Below are 21,199 nucleotides of genomic sequence, written 5' to 3' on the forward strand. Positions count from 1 at the left end.
TATATCTTCTTTACCAATTGTGCCACCTCTCAACTTAACCGTGACAACCTCAAGAAATCGCAACGTTAACTGCCAACCTTTGTGTTAATACCTTGGCCGAGCCCACCGGGACACATGTCACTGAATCGCTATCTCGCTATACATAACTTTCAAGCTCCTTTCCATAGCGAGATAGTGAAAGCCATTGATCTGAGGTCAATCCAAGGGTGAAGAAACCACATCAGGCATTCTGAAGATTGGTGGGTCCCATACTCGCTATGTCGCTATGAGTAAACAACTTGCAATTTTCCATAGCGAGATAGCGAGGACTATTGATTTTGCATTGATCCGACGGTCAGAATCCCTCCTGTGTTTTACGGAAGGGGCATGGGTCCAGGTACTGATGGCATCAAAAAATTTGCATAGCTGGCGAAACAAAACCCCACTTAAGCATTGTCACCTTTCCACGTTGCATGAGGTCCCACCAAACACTCATTTCACGGTGACTCGCTATGTCGCTAACGGCGAGATGCTTGAGTTTTTTGATAGTGAGATAGCAAGCACTGGGGACTTTATCAAAACTCGGCACCAGGGAAACAAAAACACCACCGTCACCATTTGGATCAACTAACTATTCTGACAGCACCTACATGTGACTGGAAGGTTAGCCAGAAAACAAAACTCTGACCACCGCTCCTTCACCTCCAGTTCCATTTTTTAGATTTTTCGATACTCACTATGTTGTTATGGGAAACATCCTCACAGCTTTTCATAATGACATAATGATGACCGTAGATTTATGCAAGAGCCAACGACGGGGAAAGTTGCAGGCCCGCAGAAATATTAAAGTGCACAGTCACTTAGGAAATAAAATATAACCTAAGGCTTTAAACATTTGTTTTTTCATATTTCCTAGGCATTTAAATAATATAGAAGATGGGAAGTAGCCATTGGGTGGGATTGCATTTGAAGTTCAAATTTTGGCGGGGCTAAAATTAGGTAATAGTCTCCTTCATCTTCAAATTGTGCAATCAGATCTGGAACTATGTACTCAGTAACAATAACCCTTAAGGTCACTTACACGTGTAGGTAAGTCACTTTGCTTTTGTATCACTTTTCTGCTCAGTAATTTGCAAGTCTTCTTTGCTCACTATATGTAAAACACGAAAAACATCTTTCCTTTATACCATTGTTGGACTAACTGCCAGTCTTCCCTTCGGGATTTGTGACATGGTTTAACCACCTCCTGTGTTCTATAAGTCTAGTGGTTGTATTGGGCATTAACAGGTTGATCTTTTGATGCAACGACAACTCTAGCTTGTAACAAGTGGTATCAGAGCTTGGTCACAAGTTCGAATCTCCTCAGGTAATGCTAACGGGGAATTGTTGGACTAACCGCCAACCTTTCCCTTTGGGATTCATGACATGGTTTAACCACCTCTGGTGTTCTATAAGTCTAGTGGTTGTATTAGGCATTAACAGGTCGATCTTTTGGTGTAACAACAATTCTAGCTTGTAACAGATAGCCAAGCACTTCTACCGAGAAGGATTATTGTAAACTCAAGATTTTTCTACATCATTCTCCATCTCTTTCTTAACCTTATCAAAGGAATCTAGATTTTTAAACTTTTCTAGGTCATTGACATCTCCTGATGTTGATATTTTATTGCAGAGTTCACTTTCAAATTAGTTCTTGTTTTTCTTACGTTGAGTGGATCATAATTCCAGTGATTGATAATATCAAAACCAAATGAGTTCAGAAATTTATTTATCACTTTGAAACATTTTCTCTCAAATGTGAACCCTCCACATAAGAAAGGAAAGGAGGGAAATACCATTTTATTTTGCTGGACATTGAAGAGTTCATTTGCGCTCTCCATTTTTCATACATATTCCAATGCAAAAATCCTCTTTGTCACATGCATTGAAAGTTTGCATGGTTCAACTGTAGAGCCATTATACTTAAAATACAGTATAGTCTTCCATGAAGAACCAATCAACCAATTGTATTTGTCTTCGGGTAGCTGAATGAAATCTCTATAAGACACATGCAATCTAGGCATCAAAGTGCCCATAATTTTATATTGGTAAATAGGTCCCAAAAAGAAGTCTACAAAAAGATTGTAGTTCTTTTTGTTTCCATTCATCCTCATCTTATGTGTCCACTCATATATGGTACTTAGAGACTTTGAATTCTTCTAGTTTTTCTCATCAAACTTATAGACCTCAATATCAAGCTTGTTGGTCCGAGTTTCAAATATTGGGAGATACTTTTCTAGAAGAAGGTAGCACAAGTATGTTGTGAATCTAAATGTTTTGCATAAACCTTTTCTAATCATTACTCATTGTTCTTGTACAGATTAAACAATGCGCTCAACATAATTATATCTTAGTACTTCCTTTTCACCTCCACAATGAATATTATAAATCATTTCAAGAATACTAGCACCCACTTCCCTGTTACTTTCCAATCCCAAGAAAAATTCTAACAATGAAATAATATTATGAACTCATGACACAAAAATATCATAATCATAAGGAGGCTGATGATCTCTATCCACTTTAGCACTATGACTAATATTATTCGTAGATGAGCCTGAGCTCATTAAACCTTTAATATAGGAATATTTAAAAACTCTTTCAAGATTGCCACATGTTTGTGCTAGTTTTTCTAGGTCAATGCTCATGTGTTTGAACATTTTTCTTCAAACTGTAGGTCAATAGAGTGGAAAATTCATTCTCAGTTACGAATAAAATTTCCCCCTCTATATTTTTTATAATTGCCTTTAGATATTTTCATCATCATTTTTGGTATAGAGCATTACAATTTTTTGGACAAGGGAATACTTGGGGTAACTTTAGGCATGATAATCCAGTAACTCAAGCATCAAGTTTATTTGTAACTACATTAATTCTACCTATAAATTTATAAATTTTTTCTCCTTTTTTGAATCTATCCTCTTATTAAACAATGCAAATTTAATTTCCACGATTCCCCTATCGCCATGGATAATAGGATAAAAAATCTCATGGTATTCATTGGTGAAACCTGGTGTTTTAACCAATTGGTTGAGGTGTATCAAGTCTTTCTTTTGGTTTGCACTTGTACTTGAGCTATTGACTATTTTGCCCATTCCTGCTATTGGTATTTATCCTTGGCAAATGGTACGTTGGTGACAGTTTAACTCTTACAATTAAAATTGAAAGTTCAAACCCTGATTCAAAAACTGTAGACTCTAGTTTCTACAATCTGAATTAAAAAATTAAAATACCCAGAATAGGTTATTGGAATCTCAATTTGAGTTGTCAATGCTAGGGTACTGGCACTGGCATAAACCCAAGGGACTAGACACTCTCTTGTGGTCCTCATGTTTCAAACCTGAATGCAATTACAAAGGTGCCAAAACTATTTATGAACATTTTTTTTTGTAATCTTGTAGTCTTGAAAACTTTAAAAATAAAACCTAAATGAGGAACTTTGCACATGTATCTTCATTCTAAACATTTAACTTTTGACTCTTTTGAATTTATTAACAATCTATTATTTGTTCTTAATAATAATAATAATAACATTAACAATAAATAAAAGTTAATAATAATAAATTATTCCAATACCCATAACCATTTCAAAAGGAAGAGATCAATGACCCGAGATGTATTTCAAGTCAATTTGGGGATGATATCCCTTTTTCCCACCTTCTTCTGAAATGATGACATATGTCTTCTCAATATTGCATCGACACATGAGTGGACACTTGTCACAATTTTGAAAGAAGATAGGCAAAAAGGATATTATTCCCCAAATTGACCCAAATTGACCCAATATGCAAAATCATTGTTTATAATATCGAGCCATTGCCAATGTAGTTTTCCTCTTACATGTAACTTCTTGTCCAATTAAACTGTCCACTGCACAGATTAATCTCTATTATAATTGATAATTAATAAATGGTGACAGATAAAGTGATTAATCGCTTACAACACTTTTAATTGTTAGTATATAATATATATTTGCTCGTATATAATATTTGAATATTTAAGATTCATAAATTAACTGTATTAAATCTAATCACTAGCAACATTTTTCACGTTAATTTGCTTAATATTTAAATACAAGAGTTTTCAAGTGTCACGCTAAGTAGTTGTATGTCCATCTTGACTCTTTCATACAGATTCTTTAGAAAATGTTTTCTAAAATGTTGTCTGCTAATACGACCTATATGATAACGAAGATTTCAAAACAAATGCCTTATTTTAATACTATATTTAGCATTCAGAATAGATGTCTAGCCTTTTTGGCATGCCAATAATGGCTCTCTCCAATCTGAAATGATCAAAAACATTATGTCATAACGCGTTTCCATAACTGCTTTTGGTTTTAGAAAGTCAAAATACACTGCCATTTATTTTAATTCTAACACTCAGTCTTTTAGAGGATAATCCTTCACAGAAGAGAATGGGTAGTATTTTGGAGAATGTGCTAACTTCCTAAGAAATAGTCAGCATTGGATCCAAATGCCTATATATATTTCTTCGCCATTGTTTAGCTGAAAACAATCTCAGTTCTCCAGAGAAAAGAAGAGCGAAGAGCAAACATCTATCCTATGGCTTTAATAAGCAGAAACCTTTTGCATGTAATCTCACTTATGTTATTGCAATTGGCAACGTGCCTTTTATTTCAACATGCCGCTGAAGCAACGTTTCAACTTACAAAAAGTTCAATTCAACCTCCTTTTGGAAACTCGTAAGAAATCATCTGAATCTATGTTTTTTTTTTCACTTGAAGAGTTTTAATTTGCGCTGTGTTTACATGAAAACTATGGAATCTGACTTAGGAACACCCATGTTTTGATTGCAGAATGTTTCTGAAAGTGAATGCAAGTGGAGTCCAGATATACCAATGTGAGAAGAGCTCAAATGGATCTGGGATTATGAAGTATACAATTGTTGGAGCAAATGCAAAACTTTACTCTCCTTATGGTGATGAGAAAAATGTATCAGTGGGCTACCATTACTACCTTAATCATCTACTGGCTCAAGGAGCTCAGCCCACATTTTCATTCAGCATGGTGAAAGGAGATCTTGTGTCTGCCATACCCGACTCAACTGTTGCAGGTATTGTATATTTAATATAAACTTTGCTCATTGAATGTTTTTATTATTGTTTTTCAAGGGATAAAAACTTTTGATTCAGAAATATAAACGAGTGTCAATACCTGCAACCTGTTGGACCAACCCTAGCGTTCCTGATGAAAAAAGAAGAGAAATAGAGATAGACCTGTTTGAATGACAGCAGTGAACAAGAACAAGGATATTGTAACAGCAGATAGAAGAAAGAAGCAAAAAAAAATTGTCCATTTGAATGCAATGCAAGTGCCCCTATTTATAGAGGCCTAGAATCATATCATAAACTCCTTTCACATGTGGACATAACTCATATTAATCTTAACAACCTTACTTACGTGGGTGTGTTTGTTGTCCTAAGTTAGGAGAAATTCGGGCAGGTGGAATTCTTTTAATAGTTCTCGTTTGGAATTCATGACATGTTTTAAGGCGCTGGCTAATGTCCAAACAAAATGCAGAAAAGACAAAAAAAAAAAACCAAATATGATTCTTTTTCAGATTCACACAGCGAAATTTTTGTTCTTTTCAACCACAAAAGTGCAATTTGTAGGGAGGATAGCCACGTCCATGCCTTAATTGCCTCCACTGTAAGTCTAGTGGTTGTGTCGGACATTGAAAGGGTTTCATTGTCTACTCAAAATTTGATATATATGAATGATTAAAAAAATAACAATACATTTTATTTAGCCAAAATAAATTAGAAAATAGCCTTGTCTTTATTTTTTGTTGGAGGTTCAGAATCTCTTCCCCTAAGAGTCAAGAACTAAGGAATATTTATTCTGACAAAATTCCAGTAGTGCACAATCCCAACCTTGTCCCCTATGATGTATGAACCTTTGCATTGAACAAGACTTAGATCCCCTTTAAGTTCATCAGAATCATTCAACTTCTATTAACAAAAAAGTAGTAGATGTATCTTTATCATCCTAGACTTACATTTGAATATTGAATTATTAGATATTTAGAAATAACTTCCAGATTCTTTAGTAGATTACAGATGTGATATACAACTATTTCAATCATTTGTGTTTCAATCATTTGATAAATAAGAGATATATATTCATATAAAGATTCAATTGTATAATTTTTTGATACTTACATTTAATTCCAAAAACTACACAATTGAATCTTAATTAAAATATCAAATTCCCCTCATTCTCACCATCTTATAGAAAACCTCATCCTTATAAAACCTCATCCTTATAAATTCTTGACATATTATTATTGTGGTTTACAGTTAACACAATCGGTACACGGAAGGCCAAGAGTGAAGATGACATTGATGATTTGCTGCTAAAAGGAATTAGTCATAGTGGGCATGGCCATGCAAGTGAGGCATCATATGTTCAACGTAGGCATTCCAAAGGCGGAGTTGCCCCACCATATTGTGAAGAAGATGGAAAAAAAATTGAAGTTTCATACACTGCACAATATTCGTTTTGGTCTCAAGATAGATCTCCTGATACAGCAGCCATTCCATCTGAAATAATTATCCATTCAAAGAATTCAATCCCTCTTTTGGGATTGTATGGAGAAGGATATCAACACTACAGGTTCAATGGTTCTTCCTGGATCAATTTTAATGTATCAGCTTTGTTGTATACTTCACCGGGACAACAAGTAATGGGAGGACATTTTTTTCTCTCACATGTTGATGAGAAGGGAGGACAACCCTCATGGGAATTGTCATTGCCTTCTTCTCTTGGGAAAGTCAGTGTGACTTGCAAGTTATTGAGTGAAGTTACAGTTGATAAAGACAGTATCACTTGGACCAAATTGGAGGCCACTACTTATGCTGCTAATCATGCTCCTTATATGTAAGTATATTATATTCATATTCTTCTTCTTCTATTATAATTATTATTATCATTATTGTACTCAGGGTTTATTTTCCTTTTTATCATACTTGCAGAAGTAGATTGTTTATAGAACAAGTGAAATACGTTCAGAGAGTTTCTACTGTGGGAGGACTTCCTCCTAAAAATGAAGACAATCCAAATCCAGAGACAGGAAATATATATTTCTCACCCTTCTCGACAATCTACTGGTTCTCCACCAATTCTACTTCTTTGTAAATGCCCATTAGTTGACCAAGTATGATTTAATAAAATTTGCAAGATCCCAATGGAATTCCACGGTGCAAATTCATTTTTAATAATATCTTAATTGCTCTATATTCTCCATGGGTTTGTTCTTATTCTGTCTATTCTAGATTATATTGATATTTAAAAAATGATTTATTGAAGACTTCTCTGATTGTTATCATTTTCATTTGTTAATACATGGAATATAATGAATGATTTGGATTTCCTTTTTGGATAAATGTAAGTATTATATGAGTAATTTAATATATGGAATTGAGATCAACTTAAATTAATAATGATAGTATTATATCAATATAGAATTCTAATGTTCAAGAAGTTTGCAATTTGATTTAATTTATAAAGATAAGAATTTAATCTAAAAGATTATGATACTAGTAATTGTAAACATTTACACACCACATAATGACCATATTAGATAAAACTATAATGAAAATATTAAATTTTAAAAAAAATAACATAACAAAATAATTTTCTATTAGTAAAGAGAAATAAACATACCATAAAATATATCTAAATTCTTAGTATATTTATTTAATATTATCAGAACATTTAAAGTATATTTTTGTATTGGTGTTTTATCAAATAATTTGAGTCCATTCTAGTATTGGCATTTGATAGAAAGCAGAAAAAAATTGCCCAACAAATAAAAGACAATATGTTAGTTAATTTTTTTGGTTAAGATTAAAAAAAAAGAGTATTGAGAAAGTCAACAATGGAATTTAAGTTTAAGAAGGAAGGACAAAGGAAAGGGTGATGTTGAGGTGACATAAATTTTAACCACATACATATTTTTGAAATTTAGCTATTTGCTTCTAGAAGCACAAGGTTTGGTCCTAGCATTGTGAGGGGCCCAAGGTGTCTTCAAATGAGTTATATTATTGTTTATATGGTTGAAGGAGTGATCCTACCTAAGTTTTTTTTCAAGGGTTTCCTACTCTTTGAATCTAAGAGATTAGATGTTGATGGTTGTTGTAGGCCGTTCTACTAGTATGGCTTTGCTCCATCATTGGGTGCTAGGAAAGTTGATCCTGGGATCTTGGGATTATTGAAGAAGAGTTCTTAATTTATTGTTTCTTCACCTTTGTTGAAGATCCATTTTTGGTGAAAACAATAAATTTACCAAGGATTAAATTATTCAAAGTGCTCAGAGTATCTTATTGATTTTGACTAGAAAAAATAGGCGATTGAATGCTTGATTTCCTTAGGGAAATTCTAAATCCATTCTAAATATGACTTGCTTGGGAATTTTTAAAGATCTAGATTCCAAAAAATTTAAGATGCGAATAAATAGAATGCACTTTTAAAGACTCCATGTAGATCGTGAAGAATTAATTTCTAACTTTTTTCTCACTTCACCATAATTTTATCAGTATCATATTGCACAAGACCTTTTTTTTTTTGATAATTTTGTCCTCTTCCTTTAGAGGTGGGAGAGAGATTTTAATATAGATAAATAAATTCTTTATAACTGTCCCATTCTAAATGAAAACTCTTAGTTTACCATCTCATAATTTTAGATAAAAAGATTTGATTAAGAATTACTATCTCTTTTGGTCCAACCATACAATAATAAAATACAATCTCATGCATATAAATGACTTTTTCTTATTATTTTAAGATAATCATTAAATCAACTATAACTGTACTACAATGTACAATAATTTATTGTTTATAATATATAACTTGAACGGACATAAATTTTTTCATGTTAGTTAATTTTTATTTTATAACAATAATTATTATGTAATGTCATTGTTGTCAATCCGGATTGCACATTTAGATAGATAAAATATCTAGCTATCTTGTTGAAACATGGAAACTCTCTCAGGTGGTGGGTTGCCCTAAAACAAGAGATGAATCTCCATATCCAATTGGTTCCTAAATAATGATCACCTACAAACTTAATTGTATGCAGGAAAATGGATGATAAGTGAATGAAAATGATGAATACTAAATCAAAATGAGGTGATACACTAATAATTTGTATGCAACTTTAATTAAATCAACACAAATTACCCACAATACAAATGATTCACAATACCCAAAAAAAGTGCAATTATAAAAGTATTTCTATGCAATGACCCAAAAAAGAATAAGGACACAAATAAAGACCTGCAATTACAAATATCGAGATTCTAACATGCAATAAGGAATATAGCTTGAATGAAGGATGAACACAACATAAAAGCAAAGAACCCACAATATTGCAAACAAGAATAAATGAGAAGGAACCATTAAATCTGTATATTCAATGCTGAAAAAATCTCTTCTACAAAGTGCTCTTAGAATCAACTCAAAATTTTTCCATGTGCAAAAAATTTGAGCGAGAAATAAGAGAGCTCATAATGAAGTGATAATACAATAAATAGGGCTCAAAACCCTAACTTGGATATGAGAAAAATGCATGAAAAATAAGGCTCAAAATTGCTCCTATCTATGAAGAAACCCATCAAATCTACCTTCAAACCATGTGTAACTAATAGCTAACTGAAATTTGCCTTCATCTGCATAAAATCCATGCAAAACCCTAGGTCAGATGTAAAAAATAAGCCCAAAATATCATATGTAAATATGTTCATAAACATTCAAAATATGCACAAAAATAGGTTCCCCAAGTGATCTATAAATTGGCTAAAAATAGCACACAAGTTCTTATTAACTGCATGAGAAAATCAAATTACCCCTATCTCTGTAAGAATGAACTTTACGAACATTCATAGAGAACAAAATGCCTTTTATAATAATTCCAAGTCTCAATAGAAAACTCCATATAATCAATTTGCATATACAAATAATAATTAATAATCAACTGTTTTATAATTTCAACAATTGATTATTATTATTTACAGATACTTCATGCAAATTGAATATAATTTCATTTCATTAACAAATAATATATTTAATAAATATTAAATAATAATAATTATTTTTAATAAATATTAAATATATTATAATAAAATAATAATGAATGGTATAGCTAACATATTCTTATTAATATCATGCATATACTAGTGATATGCATGGTCTACACAACATATTAATAAAAATAACATATTAGTTACTTACCCTTGGGTCTTATCATTAAAAAAATATAAATAAGAATCATCTCACCCATGTCATATAAAGATGTACAATTTCATTTTTAATCATTTGGAGTCCGGATCTCAAGTTGAAAAAACCCTAAATGATGACCATTTCTAGTTTACCCTTGAACATTCTGGAGAACCTTTGCTCTGGCGGAAACAGAATTAAGCTAGGATTTGTTAGGAAATAGAGATCTCTGTCCCTTAACTCACACTGGATTTCCCAGTTAAGGTACATTTATATGTTTCAACTCTACACTTTCTTATTTTGTAAATCTCCTACGTGTCAGCTCTATTTCAATTCCTGAAAATATTTCACTGTTCTTTGCCCAACATGTGGTATGGGTTTCTTTTGTTTTTTTCACTTTGCTTATAAATGGCATAGTTTCATGCCCATGGCTTGATCTTTGCTGGGTCTATTCTTAAGCTATTGTGTTGTGTAAATAACACTTTGAACAATCTCTTTAAATTACAAATTTGGGTGTCACGTTGTGCAACTGCTCCTTTTACATAAAACCTGTCATTGTGTTGCTCTTTATTCGGCAAGTGTCTTCTCTATGAAACTCAGAATGCTTGGAACTTTCTTGTGATTTGATGGTTTGAAATATCGTCACACCTGTTATAGAAATATGGGCACCATTTGCTTTTATGATATATTATAGCGAAGGCTCCTTTACTCATAATTTCTATTCAGGAAAACTACTTTGTATGTTGCAGGCATTGAAAATCTTGACGGAGGGTTTCATGAAAATAGATTTCCATTTCTAAAATACTAGCTTTGTCTGTAGAAAGAAAAAAATGGTTCTGATTATGCAAAATCGTTAATGACTATCTGTGATTTGTATTGTAGCCCCCATTATTATATAAAATATTGTGCACTTTGTCTCAAACCCAAAAAAAACCGCTGTAATTTTGATGTTGCAGCTGGAACTATGTATGAATATTTCATGATGACTTTTAGAATGAACAGTCCATTTCCAAGTTCCCTAAACTTTAAATGACCACATGATAGAATATAGAAAGCTTATTTTCTTGTACCCATTGTTATTGATTTCCTCATCATTTCCTTTATTTAGTGCCAAAATCTTTGTATGGGTATTCTACTAGTTGCACATGTTGTATATCTTTACAACTTTGAATAAAAATACATCTAGCGTTTCTTCATTTTTTATGCAAAAAAACTTGGGGCGAATGCCATCTATGCTTCACTTATAAACAAGTATGGCTCTTTTCTGTTATATTGTGCTGGCTGCAAATAGAGATAATGGCATTGCTGATATAAGCTGCTACAAGTCTGATATGTATTTTCCAACCACTAAATAGCTTAGTAAAGATCTGATAGTAAACCTGAACACCCAACTGTAGTAGATTGTATTCTCACTGAATATTAGTTTAGTAGACTGATTTTTTTTCTTTTGTGGCATCCATATACAACTTAATCTATGTTCCTTTTGTATATTCCAGCTGAATATGATGTTCCTGTAGAGCTCATACATCCAAATCTTATTGAATTAATCCTCATGCTAGACAACCATGGAGGAAACTCGGAAGTTAAGTGTGCTCAGGCTGGAGTAGTACTGGGATGGGTGACCTCTTGGGAAGTCTCGGTGCTTCACCCCTGTGAGCATCACCTAGATCAAATGAGTGCTAAGTGTTCCATTTATTCTCATGAGAGATGGATTTATGTTGAATCACTACTCATGAAACATGGGCCAATGAGTTTGACTCAAAATCACATAGTTAAATCCTGATAACAGTATCACAATTTGACTTGCTGTGGAAATTATCTCCTACTTATCAATTGATGAGCTTAAGGGGCTTTCTAATGAATGGTTCATAAGGCACACCACTTGGTGAAGGTTTTGCAAATGGGGTTGCAAGCTTTGGGTTTAACCATGGAGGGAACTCCGTAGTTAAGTGCGCCTAGGCTAGAGTAGTACAGGGATGGGTGACCTCCTAGGAAGTCTCGGTGCTTCACCCCTGTGAGCATCACCTAGATCCAATGAGTACTAAGTGTTCCATTTATTCTCATGAGAGATGGATTCATGTTGAATCACTACTCATGAAACATGGGTCAATGAGTTTGACTCAAAATCACACAGTTAAATCCTGATAAAAATATCACAATTTGACTTTCTGTGGAAATTATCTCCTACTTATCAATCATATATATGTTAAATTTAAACTTTCTTTTCAATATCATTTGGATATATCTTGATGCTGAAAGATCATGTTGTTATTTTGTTCTTTGGAGACCTCTCTATTGTAGCTTGATTTGTTCTTCCTCCTTCCGTGGCTAATATTTTTATTCAAGATAATATCAATACTAATATTGAACACTAAGATATGAACATACATTATTTAAATATAGTTTTATACCTTTCGTTGAATAAGTGCCCATTTTTACCAACGCTACCATGTTTACCTATGAAAACCTTGCCATCACTAATTCATTGTTAATGTTGATCTCATGTTGTTGATTATACATTTTGAAATAAAATAATTACGTACATGAATGCTTAGCCATAATTATACATCTAAAAACATCTTTCTTATAAAATAATTATTATCTCTTTGTTGCTTTCTTCTATGCAAATTTTGTCTATGAGGAATCTTAAATCACCCTATTCTGAACAATACCCAGAAAATATATTTTGAAAATTTTCTCCAATTGCCCAAAAAATGCATCACAACATGATTGTTCTGATTTTTATTGAGACATGTTTGGATCTATGCCTTGTGCTAGATTATATCTTTGTGAATAATCTGTTAAGTTTCTTTGTATGTTTTACTCTCTAAGTTTCATGCCTCCAAAATATCACTCCCTGATTGTAAATTACTCTTTTGAGCAATCTTACTTCAAAATAAGCTTTCAAAAAACAAAAAGGTTTTATGATCACCCTAATTGCTGAACCTATTCCCTAATGAATTTGATTATTCCATTGCATATGAAATTTATTTCATACAAAAATCTCAAAAATAATTTTCCCTTTAAACTATTGCCGATTCTCTCTTTAGTAAATAGGAAAATATTTATCCTTTTAAATGCAATACCAATGTCTTATAACAAAGAAGAATACCTTTCCATGTTGTTGATATAAATTCTGAAACTTTATGTAACTCTCTAAATATAGAACTTTACATATACTTGGAACTCTTTAATCTGATAAAATGTTCATGTTGTCTGAAATCTGTAACTCTTATGAATTTGATTATTCCATTGCATATGGCTGAAAGATTTCACAATGAATGCTGTGTCCCTTCGATAGCCTTACATTTCATGTGTCTTCAATAGCTCAATGATTTGATTGAAGGGTTTTATGCCTGTAATGAATGCATGTCCCTTTAACAATCTCCCCAAACCTTCAGTCTTTATCCCTTCTTGATTTGACCAGAAGGTTCCATGTTTGTAGTTTACGGATGTCCCTTTTATGACCTCCTCAGTATTTTCAGTCAACTACTTTGGTTCAACTAGAAAGTCCCATACGTATAATGAACATATGCCCCTCAATAGTCTCCCTAAAATATTTAGTCTTCACCTCTACATGATTTAGTCGAAAGGCTTCATGCATGTAACTTATGCATGATCCTTCAACAACCTCAAGTCTTCATAGCTATATTTGCACATGAAAGAAACTTATTAGTATAAAACCTACTTTTCTTTCTCCTTCCCACATATGACAAATGTTTATTGATTGCTCATGTATGACTGATAGCTATAAATGTAAATCTTTGGATTTTCTAAGCTCAATCATTCCTTATGATTGACGATCTTTCTCTCTTTTTACCAGTTGTAGCATCGATACAAAGATCTCAGGAGCTCCATCAAATTACAACAACCGTTGCTTCATTCCATGCAATGACGGAAACCAATTCTCTCATTTATTGCTTTTAGTTCTATATGTTCAATTAGTTTATATTGATCATGTGATGCTTTTATGTGAAGATTTCATGTATTAGAGTAACAATTGGATTTAGAATTTATGAACTGTTATACATTGTATTCTTTTGAATCAAAATGATGAATTCATAAATATTTCATATTTTCAGTATTTGAACTTAGCTTTACTTTTTTACTTTGATGCAATGCTTCAATTTAGTTATGCTATTCTATTATCAGCACACTCTAATTACATGATAGACCATAGAATCATAGGAAATCACTAAAATTTGCATAGATAGAGAAATTTTGTAACTGTCACAATTAGCCTAACAAAATGTAGTTGTGGATCTCTCTTGACCGCGCAACAGATATATATTCTTTAAAAACTGTTGTAAAAAGTCATACGCAATACAACTGATAGGAGAATAAGAAATTCTAAATAGATACCTTATCTCATTTTATAATTATGATTTAAAAAAAAATAACTAACAAAAATTGGTATCTCCAACCTGAAAATATTAAAAATAATAGCTGTCCTAAAAAGTGGAAATCCACACCGTTATGTCTCCACATGTTTCCATAGCTGTTTATAAGTTTAAAGAGTCCAACATAATATTCTCCTTTCATTTATTATAATTATAATTCAAAACTTAATTTTTTAAAGGATAATCCTTTCACAGAAGCTTTCCAAAGTTTTATTTAAATTAGAGAATTGATAGATAGTATTTTGGGGAATCTAATAAGCTGCCAAGAAAGAGTTAGCATGGGACCTAATGACGATATTTACAACCTAAATGTTTATATATATATATATATACAGTAGAATCTGAATGTAGCCATACAAATAAAATAGAATAAAATAGAGATTTTTTACACAAGTCTAGTTTTGCTAAGAAGAGATCAATTTCTTTCATTCCATGGACATTAATTAATCTGATTACATTACCTCTTTATATTATAGAGGGTTGCATATTATTTGATCTAATTTTCTCTCTAAACTAATCATCCAATTCTACAATCATGGATATCAACTCCACTGGAAGCATCTCAAATAAATACAAATTGATAAGTTCTCAAATTGATCTTCTTGCATGGGTGTGCCATGGAGAAGACTCAAACACAACTCTTTCTAATTGATACTTTAGCTAGTGTAAATGGTGGAGATAATTTTGGATTTACATTTTCTTTAATTAGTCCTTGTTGCTATGTGGTGAGCTACTAGATCAACTTGATGATGAAATTAGAGTCAAGCAGTAGTAATCTACATATTCCCACTTATGCCGAGACTCTCAATTCAATCTCAAGGCACTCAAACTTAACTCTTGCATCTTATAATGCAACTCTTTCTCATTATAGTCTTATACACTCACATGATACTTCTAATAGAAGTCAACTATCTCTTTATCAATTTCTCTCTTTTCTCATCACTAAAGTCTTATAGACTTACATAGAACTTCTAGTAGAAGTGAACTATAGAAACTGAATGTAGCCACACAAAGAAAATAGAATAAAATAGAGATTTTTTTACACAAGCCTAGCTCTACCAAGCAGAGGCAATTTATTTTTTTATTCCATAGACTCTAATTAATCTAATTATATTACCTCTTTATATTACAGAGAATTGCATATTATTTGGCCTAATTTTCTCATCTAAACTAATCGTCCAATTCTACAATCATGGATATCCACTTCACTTGAAGCAGCTCAAACAAATACAAATTGCTAAGTTCTCAAATTGATCTTCTTGCATGGATGTGCCATTTGGAGAAGAATCAAACACAACTCTTTCTAATTGATACTTTAACTAGCGTAAATGGTGGAGATGATCTTGGATTTACATTTTCTTTAATAAGTCCTTGTTCCTGTGCGGTGAACTACTAGATCACACTCGATGATGGAATTTGAGTCAAACAGAAATAATCTACATATATCAGTTCCCCATTGTTTGTGTGAAAATAATCTCATGAGTTATCCAAAATTAAGAGAGAAAAAAGAGAGAGCTAGAAAAACTTTTTGCATGTAATCTCACTTATCTTATTGCAATTTGCAACGTGCCTTTTCTTTCAACATGTTATTAGATCAACATTTCAACTCACAAAAAATTGAATTCATCCTCCCTTTGGAAATTTGTAAGAAACCATCTGAATCTATGTTTTTCTCTTGAAAAGCTTTAATTTTTGTTCTATTTTAAGAAAAAACTATTGATTTGGTTGGGAATCCCATCTTAATTAGATGATTGAAAGTGTCTAAAACTCTTTTATACCCATGTTTTCATTGTAGAATGTTTCTGAAAGTGAATGCAAGTGGAGTCCAAATTTGTCAGTGTGAGAAGAGCACAAATGGGTCTGAAATGATGTATTCACATGTTGGAGCAAATGCAAAACTTTACTTTTCTTATAATAATGAGAAATATACAACAATGGGTTACTACTATTACCTTAATCATCCTTTTGGTCAAGGATCTCAACCCACATTTTTATTCAACATTGTAAAAGGAGACCCTGTTCAAGGAGCTCAACCCACATTTTCATTCAACATTATAAAAGGAGACCTTGTTTCTGCCATACCCGAGTCAATTGTTATAGGTATTTCATATTTAATATAAAGTTTGTTCTCACATTTTTAATCTAGAGTTAAGAATTTGGATTTTAAATTTATATTATATTTGCAGTTGTTAACCTCACATATAATGTGGGCTAAAAGTGTTAACTAGTTATGAAATGGGATCTTATTTTTTCTTTAGTTTGTGATATTTAAGACTGGTCCATTTAAACCATTAGATTATATCAATATGGACTATATTGAATGTTTTAACACTAAAACAATAATATTGCATTTGTCTATTGGATTTGGTGTCTCACTTCTTTCTAATGATGGATTATTGAGTGTTGTTCTGAACGTCAATTAAAATATACACTCAATTGATTCTAGAAATTTAGCACTCATCCAATTTTGAGGAGAATTTATTGTGTCTTAAATAGTTTTGATTTATTTGTATTATAACTTAAATATTCATAATAAGAAGAACAGTTAAAAAAATATGAACAATGGTACTCCACCATGGAGGCCACCTTTAAATATGACATATTAATGGAAAAATAACACTTGAAAATCCCCTCATAGATTGGAGAATCAAAGGAGAAGAAGAGTACATATAGATATGAGTGATTAGATCAAATAGAAATCAACTGCAATACTCAATGTGTGGTGTCAAGTTTCCCTCCACAAATCTAATGTCAAAATAAAATTCACACTTGACACCTCTATGACTTCTAAAAGTTAACAATTTGTATGAACAATTCAAAAATAAATGAACGGCTAAATAGACTTTATAAATCTATATATAATAAATTAAATATACTAACAATAGTTATTATTCTTTATTAGATTTCAAGGTCTAGTCAAAACTTGATTTTATATTTTTGATTAAAGTTAGTAACAAAAGACTCATAGCTAGTTCTGAAACCATTTCAACCATGTTCAACATCTTTAAAAACCAATTCATGTTCATGAATTTATGAGATATTATTCATGTGCTTTACATTACAACACGATCATTACAAAAAAGAGCAAGAGTGAAGACAACATTGATGATTTGTTGTTGAAGGGAGTTAGTTGTAGTGGGTATGGCCATGCAAGTAAAGTATCATACGTTCAAAAAAAACATTCCAAGGGTGGAGTGCCTCCACCGTATTGTGAAAAAAGTGGGGAAAAAATCAAAGTTTTACATACTTCACAATATTCCTTTCGTTTCGATCTGAGGATAGATCACTTGACAAAGAAACCTGTTGGCCAAATTTGCCTTCCCACCAAAATTGCCATATTTAAATTCAAATATTAAACGGTCACATACCACCTTCAATATTAAACAATGCCATGGGAATACAGAATAAATTAAATAAAAAACCTTATAATATTTTTTGTATTTTCCTAAGTTTATTTTTTGACCCCTGCATGTTTATGTTCATTGTCAGATTTCCCAAAGATCAATGGTAGTTGCTTTCCTGCATTTTGGAATTGTCCAGTGTTTAATGAATACGGGGAAATGACCTTTTTCCACACATCTAGGGTGGGGCCTTGCTTCTTGTTTGTGGGCTATCTTTAACTGTGTTGACATGTTGGTGTTCATTGGGATTTTGATTGGCTGTTGCTTTTTCGCATTTTGTATTTTGTCAGAGTTTCTAACAATGTAGGGAAGCAACTTTTTCACATGTGGATTGATGGGTCCGTTCTTTTGTGTGGGCTGCTAGGGTTAAAAGGTAGTGCCATAAAGGATACCAGGTCATGTAGAGTGGATTTCATTCTAGTTACAAGTTTCATCCTGATTGGTTAAGGGTGACATTTTTTCGTGTTGGATGCTGAGTAACCCATGGGCCCAAAAATATTAATGGGGCAGACATAGTAATAATGAATATTTTTCATGATCATTGATCTTCTGTAGATCAATGAACAACACTTTCCCGCATTATGGAATTGCAAGAAATTTAAACATTGCGAGGAAGTGACAAATGGCCACATGTCCTAGTGGGCCCAGTTAAGGAAATAAACACTGTAGTCACATCACAATTAGGTCATGGTTCCATAAATAGTCAAAAGTTGAGTTAAAAAGGTGGCATAGGTAGTTGGCCAATGGGGTAGTCAAACTTGTAAAGACCTTGCGAGATGGAAAAAAGATAAAAGACTATTGGTCCACATGGCTTATCTTGATTGCAAAACTTAGTCAACTTGCTGACCTTGCTGATTTGTAAGCTAGAAATAAGGAAAGATAGGGTTTCTTGCATGATATGATCTTTTCAATCATTTTCAACCACTCTAGAGTTAATGCTAGGTTTTAAATGACACTAAGACACTCTTCCCACTGTCTAATCATCCATTTTAAGGATTTTTAGCATTGATTGGCACTGTTTCCATCACTTCAAGGTTTTCTCTAGTTAGGGTTTCCATGATTTTCATGCCTCTATAAGTGTACCGAATCAAATCTACTATTTGGATCATCTTAATGGCAGTGGTTGTGGAGTAAATTGAGTTAGAAATATCTCAGTTATGCCTGAGCTATAAAGGAAGATTTTGTAATCTTTGTAAGGGTGGATCTTTCTCTGATTCTCTAGAATTTCTTTTGTGCATACTACTATAATTTCTCATGCCTTTGAGCTATTATAATCCTCTGATGAGTCTCTTTTAGCCATTAACACACCGTGCAAGATTTCTTTGCATTGGGTTAATATTTTCGTGTTTATTCTACAACTTGCATGATTGTATCTATTTTTGACATTTGAATGATATTAAATGATGACTCTTCTTATAGAATTCTTTTGTTGTTTGATCTACATGTGGTTATTAAATTAAGCAAGGTCTAAATCTGTATTCTTTGAGGTTATAATTGGTTAACAATGCATTCATGGGCAGAGATAAGGTCAAACATTCTATTTTGGTGCATCACCACCTTGGTTTAGAATAGGTAGATTTGCTTTCATGCATTCCTTCTCCCTTTTCCTATCCAATTGTAGTTAGGTGCACCTTGATATTAAAGGAAGGAGACCTTCTCCAGAGACTCAACCTCACAGTTCAAGTCCCATAACTTGGAGGTTGTTTTCATGTTTCACAAGGTTGTCCTTAGGTAAAAAATTAAAAACTTTGGACAAGGGTGCAAACTTTTGTGACAATAGTTTTTGGCATGCCCGATGGGACTATATTCAAGAAGATTTCAAGTCTACTAGTGTCAAAAGAGAAGAATTTCAAGTTGATGATGAGGAAATGGTGCTACTCTCAGTATTCTAGGCCTTCAAGAGGATCATTTCTACAAAGCACTTGGCGACTCTACACCCTTCATATTTGGTTCTAGAAAAAAGTTGTAGTGATTCATGCCCAAAGCTGAAACAAGGGCACCTTCTAGAGGTAATTTTCAATATCAAGAGCTTTCATTTTCAAATCCTAGAAGAAGAAAGACTAGATTGTCTCTATAACTAGTTAGGAGTACATAGGAAATACATACACCTGCAAGATCAATTATACTTCTTTTGCTGTTGGATCTCAACCTAGGTTGCCATTAGATCATATCAATAGATCACTTGCTTATATGACTGGAGCTCATGCTTTTTCCACCTTTAATGGTGGAAGTCCTCTTTTATTGCCCAAAGACATGACATACCAGTAGTTGCACTTAAAAATATACTTGATTTTACTGGTGAAACTTCTATCTCTCCCATAGGGCACATTCAAGAGGTTGCAAATGTCTGTAATATCCATGGTATTACAAAAGATGATGTGGCCATTAGACTCCTAGCTTCATCTTTAAAAGAGAAAACCCTACACTAGTACCAAGGTCTATCACATGGTTCTATAGTGGATTGGGATGGGTTAGGAGTAGGACTATGTAAACATTTTGAGGAAAAAAGTGACTACTTGTCACTTTTAGAACAACTAACCACTATAAAAAGAGCCCCCCATGAATATATGACTAATTTCAACTATAGATTTTAGAAGACGTGGGATATAATACCTATTTCATTGAAGCCTACCCCTAGTAATGCATTCTTGCATTACCTTAGAGCTTTGAACATTGATATCACCACTATAATCCAAACCATGGGAGGAGATATCTTACTTGATGCTTATGAAATAGCAATAAGGGAAGGAAACATATTGATATAAGGAGGAAAGTTAGCTCCAAGACCTCCTATTCCTTTCTTCCTTGATATCCCAAATCACTAACCAGTGCTAGCCCCTATTCCCATAACTTCCTCATCACAACCCCTTGCTTTAGCCCCTCAAGCTTCTAAATCTTCAGATGGAATGGATGAAATCAAGGAGATGATGCAGTCTATGATGTAGAACATAGATAAAAAATTGGAAGGCCAAGAGAAGAAGTTGGAAGATAGCTTCTTTGTGATGCAGAAAGTGAGAAACAAAGTGGTGACTTTGGAGAGACAACAAGATCAAGGTAATAAGGTTCCTCAACTACAATATCAAACTCTAAATAATGGTAGGCCTCCAAATCATAATTATGGGAACAATTCTTTGGATTA

The 21,199-nt window shown here is 32.8% G+C and overlaps 1 protein-coding gene across 1 annotated transcript; it reads left to right on the top strand.

Moving 5' to 3' along the window:
• Positions 1-4,555: 4,555 nt before the first annotated feature.
• LOC149551689 (uncharacterized) lies at positions 4,556-7,277 on the top strand. Its single transcript, XM_089789727.1, has 4 exons — positions 4,556-4,723; positions 4,838-5,094; positions 6,341-6,920; positions 7,016-7,277. Exons 1-4 carry the CDS (start codon positions 4,584-4,586, stop codon positions 7,176-7,178), a joined length of 1,140 nt encoding a protein of 379 aa, XP_089645853.1. The 5' UTR covers positions 4,556-4,583; the 3' UTR covers positions 7,179-7,277.
• The last annotated feature ends 13,922 nt before the right edge of the window (positions 7,278-21,199 follow it).

This window comes from Cupressus sempervirens, chromosome 6 (assembly GCF_028749045.1).
Source record: "Cupressus sempervirens isolate cs-2001-9-10 chromosome 6, ASM2874904v1, whole genome shotgun sequence".
NCBI lineage: Eukaryota > Viridiplantae > Streptophyta > Pinopsida > Cupressales > Cupressaceae > Cupressus > Cupressus sempervirens.